Here is a 7805-nt window from a genome sequence, read left to right as displayed (position 1 = left end):
TATATTGTAATGTACTCATTCTAATATTTTTTAAAAATCATATTTACATTGCTGGTAGGTTATCATTGCACAAATTAACATACTCTCTACGTTTAAAAAATAAAAATGAGATGAGTTCTAAACTAATGCGCTGTCTTCTGTATCTAACTCACACACGCTCAGTCACTCACACAGATCACGCTGCGGTCGCACTGACGCACACTCAGATATTCAGGAACAAACTTTTTAGCGCTGCCCTGCAATTTTATCATCTAAATAGCTTAATCGCTCAAGAGCTACATTATCTTTCTCAACAAGGAGCTGGTAACATCGTTGTTTCTAAAGGAATTAAAGCCACAGCTTCACTGTTAATAGAGAAACGCAAAACGGTGGTAATTCATACATACACAGCCTCTCTCTCGCTCTCATAAATGAACACTTAATGAATTACACTTTTCTGAGAATAGAATATTGAAGTGGAGATCGCTAAACTGCAAGCTAAAACAGGTGTTTTCAGAAAGCAAGCGCGTTTATTCAGTGGAGAGAGAGCACGCGTGCACATGGTTGCCAGGTTGACAAAGATAAGTAACACACTTAGCAGATATTTCCGTATTGCGCAAGTAGGAAGCTCTGTTTCGGGGATTATGTCTCTCTCAGGCAACTCAGTTGTTTTCCTCTGCGGCCAGATTAAACCTTGTTATAGCCTATATATTATGCTCTATTCATTATTTTTTAGAAACCTTGCACTTTTCTGCTCAATTTAAAAAAAAATTATTGTATTCAAATTAAGCGCGGTCCACTGCTGCACACGTGCCACAATATCGATACAGGGCCAGCTGTATCGATACTCGTATCATCAAATCTCTGTGACGATGCATCGTCGTATCGAACACAACACTAGTCTGCAGAATATCCTAGAACTTTCTTGACGCTCAGCCTGACTCTGGAGGTCAAACTGAAGATCTTAAGAAAAAATATGTATGCATTAAATGAGACTACATGGCTATAAGTATTATGTACGCAATTATGTTTATTATTATAGCATACTCAGTATTACTTAATATCAGCCTTTTTTAAACGTTTATATGATTTTTAATATATTATTAATACATATTTCATTATTTTTCAATATCTGTTATTTGTGTAGAAACGTTTGCAAAACTGTACATTTACTGTAAGTCATACTTGTTTTTTTTACTTGTTTTATAATTTTCAATTAATTGATAACCTATTCCTGAAAACAAAATGACTCAAAATGCCAATCCCTACTATGTAGGGCTGTTTTATTCATAATTTGACTCTTTTGTTCCTTTTAGGCTGTTGGTATTGATTGGTGACGTTATGATTTACCTAATGAAATTAATACAGAGAAAGATGCTTTTCTGCACGACTCATGCTTTGCAATTACTTATTCCCTAATTGTATCAGTTATGCCATATAGGTCTGTATAAATGGAAATGACATGGAGCGTAAGGCTTTTGGCCAGGAGGATAGTCCATTGTTAGGCCTTGTGCAATGTTTGTCTCTCTATAAAGGTTTTAAAGGCCTAAGCCACTTAGTTCATCTTCATCTTTTCCTTGTAACACACAACATAAAGGCTCAAATAACATAAGGCCCAGTATGGGTTTCAAGTGTCACAGCCTCTCAATAATTTAACTGGTTTAATAGAATTAACCCAGATGAGGTGTTGCATACTTGATGTGTGGTGGTCGGATGTATGAAGTCGACGTGAAATTAAACATGACCCATTTAATTTCTAAACACATATTTTTGGCAATGTTGGCACAATCTCATTCTCTACCTTTGTAATCGATCATCAAAATGTAATAACTACTTGCACAAAAGTAATAACTTCTTGCACAAAAGTCAGATTTCTCATGGAAAATCCTGTTTCACATGGAAATATGTCACATTATGGAAATAAAAATAGCTAATTATGCTGTTTTGTGTTGACTTCATTACATTAGAAGAAAAATAAATCTTTGTGAATGAGACAATCTTAGCAGCATAACTCCTCTTTGATGGTCAGAGATTTTATCTGCTCTTCATGTTTGAGCAGAAACCGCTGCACCATGAAAGGGAAACCAAATCATTTGCCATTCAAAACTTTCAATATAATGTCATACATATGTTATCCATTTCTCTGGATTTAGCTGTGGATAAACAAATTTATCAGTGTTGTCCTTGGACTTCAGGATTTATAGTGTTGCTACAAACATATTTATAGTATTATTACATTTATTTGTTTCTCTACATATGTATTACTTTTTTGTTTGTTTTAACGGAGATAAACCTGTCTAATCAGCTCGTTCTGATTAGAAATGTTTGAGCACTAATTTAATGTCAGAACGAGACAAAACATGCAAGACGATGTCGGATGGCACTTGGATTTATCAGGAATTGATTGACTAACTAGGGTACATTTTTTGCTATCCCTTTTAAATTAGTGTGAAATGTTTAAAAGCTTTGTCAGTAAGAAATGAATAGGCTACTTTTATTTAGCAAGGATGCATTAAATTGATCAAAAGGCATTTATAATGTCTCAAAAGATTTCTGTTTCAAATAAATGCTGTTCTTGAACTTCTTTCATAAAAAAAAAAAAAAAGTATCTATTTTCAACACTGATAAGAATTAGACATTTTGCTTGAGCAGCAAATCAGCATTGATTTCTAAATGATCATGTGACACTGAAGACCGGAGTAATGTTGCTGGAAATCCAGCTTTACATCACAGGAATAAAATATTAAAATAGAAAACAGTTATTTAAAATGTTAATAATATTTCACAATATTGCTTATTTTGGTTTTTGATCAGATAAATGCAGCCTTGGTGAGCATAAGAGACCATTCAAAAACATAAAAAAATTTACTGGCTCCAAGATTTTGAAATCAGTCTTCTCTGTCACCGTATTGTTTTCAGGTCTCCACTCTTTGTTTATCACCACAGACATTTAAATAGTTTGATTCTGTGATGTGGACTGATTAGCATCAGCTTTTGGCAGAACAAATTCTGTTTCCATTTTCCTGAAAATCACCCTTATTCTTTGCCGCAGTGTAAAGCGAGTGCCAGGGTTGAGAACAATACTGTGGTCTTTTGGCCTTTGATGTATCGCTGATTTTGTAATGTGCCACTAATTTGATTTGTCTCGAATCATTATGTCTAGGTGGGGTGAAATCGGTTATAAGGTGACTTAGTGAAATCGATGTGGTCACTTAGAGCAGTCTGGCTGCAGATATTGCTCTTGATCAGTTTGAGATGTTTTTGCAGTAAGCCACCACCCAGCGCAGCAATGTGCTAACAGCCACACTGTATGCCCTAGAATCATTTCAATGCATTTTGAATGTACAGTAATGTCCTCTTTTTCTCCCCCTAGGTCCATTTACAGATGTGGTGACCTCCACCCTAAAGCTTGCTAACCCCACAGACAGAAATGTGTGCTTTAAAGTAAAGACGACTGCACCACGTCGATACTGTGTGCGGCCAAACAGCGGAGTGATTGATGCCGGAACCTCGATCCACGTCTCTGGTAAATGCACCTCGTTTGTCTTTTTGATGTTATTCACAATAAATTAAGCTTTTAAAGCTATGCTTCTATCGATGCAAATACCAATACCAAAGCCCACATGTTGTAAAGTTCAAAGCATTTGTTGATGTATAGTTGAGGACAGTTTGAGATTTGAAATGTGAGCTCTCCATGAGCCTTTAATGGTTTGTCAAATTAGCATTTTGATACCATTGGTCTCTCTTGATTTATAGAGAACTTCCAAATGCTTACAAAATCACAAGAATGTTGTTAGCTTGAACGCTTTCTTAGTTCTTCTAAGTTCTTTTCAATTTAAAACAACAACAATAATAATAATAATTTGAATATTAGTATAAATAAGAATAAATATTAATTTTACATACAACAAATTATAATTTTATAAGAATAGTGTAGTAGTAGTAATAATTTTATGTATGCAATATTTATATTAATAGTATTGTTCTGCTTGCTTCATAATTATCAATAATAATAATAGACGTTATTATTTTTACTTATATTATTTATATATATTTATATAATTCTAAAGATTTATTCATATATTAAATGTTTTTCCTGCTTCATGATTAATAACAATTATAATAGCTGTTATATTAATTATATTACTATTTTTTTTATATCGTCATATAATTCAAATTATTTATTGTTTTTGAAGGGGTCATATGATGTTGCTAAAAAGAACATTATTTTGTGTATTTGGTGTAATTAAATGTATTTATGCGGTTTAAGGTTCAAAAAACACATTATTTTCCACATATTGTACATTATTGTTTCTCTTCTATGCACCGCCTTTCTGAAACGCGTCGATTTTTACAAAGCTCATCGGTCTGAAAAGCGAGGTGTGCTCTGATTGGCCAGCTATCCAGTGCGTTGTGATTGGCCGAATACCTCAAGCGTGTGACAGAAATGTTACGCCCCTACCATATTGTGATGCCGTGTCCGGCCAGAGCGACGAGACAAAAACATTAAAACCCATTACAAACGAGGTATTTGTTGAATCCAGTGGGGACATAATTACGGATTATAATGACTTATTCTGTCTTTTTATGCGTTGCATGGCGCCGCGTAAACACAAAACTGCATTTGTGATCGGAGAAACGACAAACAACAAGCACTACTCTACACTGCTCAAAACTCGCGTTTGAATCGTCAGTGGCAAATTCTTTAAATATAAAAAATGTACTTGCAGTCTGTGAGTTAGAGCAGCCGGCATTGTAGTCTACTCTACCAGGATCAGGAAACAGTCCTGTTTCCAAATACTGTTGTAAACTGTTCTGGAACAGTGTTGTAAATACAACTTAACTACTGATTTCTTGTCGTGTCCTCTTTTGGAAGGCCAAACAAAGTAGTTTCGCTTTCACAACGAAACACACAGTGCCTTCACGACATGGCGGCAGCAACAATACTACAGCGAGAATAAAAGTTACGCTTCCTTTCTTTGCGTGAACACTTGGGCGGCGTTATGCAAATCTTCCCACATCGTGACGTAGACATGTGGGGGCGTGTTAGAATGAGCCGTTTTAGGTAGGCGTGGTTGACTAACTTTTATATCTCTTATAAAAGAGATATTTTTATATTTTATCTCTTTGGATTTGAGACTTTAGTCTTTGTAACTTTACAGATCTTCTTACAGAGCTTGTAACATGTCAAAGAGAAAGGAAAAATTGAAATCGCATCATATGACCCCTATAATATTTATATTATTTGTTTTGCTTGCTACTAGGGTTGCAAAGGGGTGGAATATTTCCGGAAATTTTCCAAAAATCCCTGGAAGATTCCAAAAGTTCTGTAATGTTTCAGAAATTTACTGGAAATTTTCGACCTTTTTGCAACCCTATTTGCTACATAATTAGACTCTCTTAGACTTAATGACTCACTGTTTGACTTTCTTTTTTTTTTTTTTTAATGTTGCAGATGCAGCGCCATATATAGCTTCATTACATTAAATAAAGTGCTATGAGTCATCTCCTCAAAGTCTGTAGATTGTGGAGGAACCACTTTGACGTTGATGATGATGTCAGTGTTGTGTGTCATATGACACAAACGTTTGAAATGAAACCATCAGCAGTCTCTCAAAGAACCGAGTGTTAAAGTTGACATTGGTTTCAAATGGTCAATAGCTCTACTCAGGTTCTGTGTGAGCAGTTTATATTTGGGTCATTTTGAAAGGGATTGTTTAATATTGAATCATATTTGATCGTTTCTGTTGATCTGTCACAGCCAGGACGTCTGTTTGTGTGAGCTTGACAGCTTGACTTGTATCTGTAGGCAGTTCTGTCTGTGTGGATCCAGACTCCTGTCCCTGTTATAAGTGTTACCCCTTTTTGCAGACACCTTTTTTTTTTTTTTTTTTTTACACGTCCTGGTTGCAGTAACAAGGTGATGCATCTGTATGTGTGAAGCTTCAGGGAATCATCAGAAACACATACCTTTTGTTTTGTTGTTTGTGAACGGAAGGCTGAGAATGACACACAAACTGAAAAAAATACTAGTAATGAGCAAATTCCAATCAAATCCCAAATTCAGGCTAATATGAAGCAGTGTTGTTGTTTGGAAATAAAGCTAAAAGCCCAAAATAGTTTTGGGTAATTAAATTAAAATTAAATATAAAAATATTAGATGAAAACGTTGAATGAAAATGAGAAATGCCTCCTTGACAACTAAACTGAAATAAGTTTAAGATGAAGTACTAAAATTGCTCAAACAAATAAAAATATAGCTATACAGACATTATATAAAAATGACCCAAGCACAAAACAAAACTACTAAAACATTAAGAAATTCAAATGAAAACTTAAAATATGAAAATAATTCTAATTCCAAATATTAATACATACTATAAAATTATATAAATAATAATAAAATACCACTGATTTGAAGGCACATTTGCAAATAGCGATTAGCAATAAAATTCATAATGTTTTGCGATTTTCAGTTTTGGTGACATGAGCAACAGTGACTGTTGATGATATGATATTTTTATGTCCATCAATGTGGCAAAGTTGAAAATAGTTTTACTTTATGCAGATTAGCTAATTGGAGTGAAGACATTGGAGTACACATACTGTATCTCCTGTGAGATACTGTGGTTGGCAAAATGAAGGAGATGTTTATGTTCCAGCACCTTTATATTAGGGATGCTCCTTTTTCGCCTCCGATACCGATTCTGTTACCTAGGGTTCGTTATTGGCCGATACAGATACCAATCCGATACCAGTGAAGTTTTTTTCCCTCATTTAAATAAACGTCGAATTTATATATCTCTGTGTGTGGAACTGATAATCATTCTTTCACAATCTACTAGATACAGACTACTTCATTATAAAGAAAAATAAAATAAACAAATATGAAAAAATATAGGCCTATGTATATTTATAATCTATGACAAAAAATTATCAAACTAGGTTAGTGTACATATGAATATTTAAGTCCTTACATTAAAGTTCACACAAACTCTTTTCTCCGCTGTGGCTGTCAGTCATTCGTTCAGCCTTTAAACCCTGGTCGCATTCGGTTACAGCAGTCAGCTCGGTAAAGTTCTCTCCAACATCATTCTGTGTTCCCATTATACTTGATTTGGAAATACACTCTCTAACCATTAGGCCACGACTTCCCCCAACGTGCACAGTAACTGAAATTTAAAACCATTGAAAGAAAGGCTCAATAACTGTAGCACAGATATTAGCCTTTCTTTCAATACGCATCAATTTCTCTTCCCTTTGTGCTTTGCAGTTTTTAACACAAAGTGCTTACAATGTGCGCACATCGTAAGCACTTCGTGCTCATACATAGACTGTCAACCCTCTATATTGAGAGTAAATCACTTGCATATGCGACTAAATCTTCACTCTGGGTGACTAAATGATGTCTAATATTAGCCGATGGCTAATCAATTCTCAGATTTTACTCGCCAGTGTGTGAGTTGGAGGCTGAGTATATGATTAGCACAGATATATTTTCACCCGCCAAACACAATTTCTCTTCCCTTTGTGCTTTGCAGTTTTTAACACAAAGTGCTTACAATGTGCGCACATCGTAAGCACTTCGTGCTCATACATAGACTGTCAACCCTCTATATTGAGAGTAAATCACTTGCATATGCGACTAAATCTTCACTCTGGGTGACTAAATGATGTCTAATATTAGCCGATGGCTAATCAATTCTCAGATTTTACTCGCCAGTGTGTGAGTTGGAGGCTGAGTATATGATTAGCACAGATATATTTTCACCCGCCAAACACTGATTGAGCGCTTCAGAGTTTCACTCTCCGTCAAGCGATCTGTG

General features: G+C 35.0%; 1 protein-coding gene across 3 annotated transcripts in view; it reads left to right on the top strand.

The window, feature by feature from the left end:
- vapb (VAMP (vesicle-associated membrane protein)-associated protein B and C) overlaps nt 1–7805 on the top strand; it is a 31833-nt gene that overhangs the window by 13016 nt on the left and 11012 nt on the right. For all 3 annotated transcript variants that reach the window (XM_016287607.1, XM_016287608.1, XM_016287606.1), the window contains exon 2: nt 3353–3505. In XM_016287607.1, the coding sequence (XP_016143093.1) occupies nt 3353–3505 (153 nt within the window). The remainder of the gene's footprint in view (nt 1–3352; nt 3506–7805) is intronic.

Source organism: Sinocyclocheilus grahami, unplaced genomic scaffold (genome assembly GCF_001515645.1).
Source record: "Sinocyclocheilus grahami isolate Dianchi unplaced genomic scaffold, SAMN03320097.WGS_v1.1 scaffold223.1, whole genome shotgun sequence".
NCBI lineage: Eukaryota > Metazoa > Chordata > Actinopteri > Cypriniformes > Cyprinidae > Sinocyclocheilus > Sinocyclocheilus grahami.
This window is presented reverse-complemented; position numbering and strand designations above follow the sequence as displayed.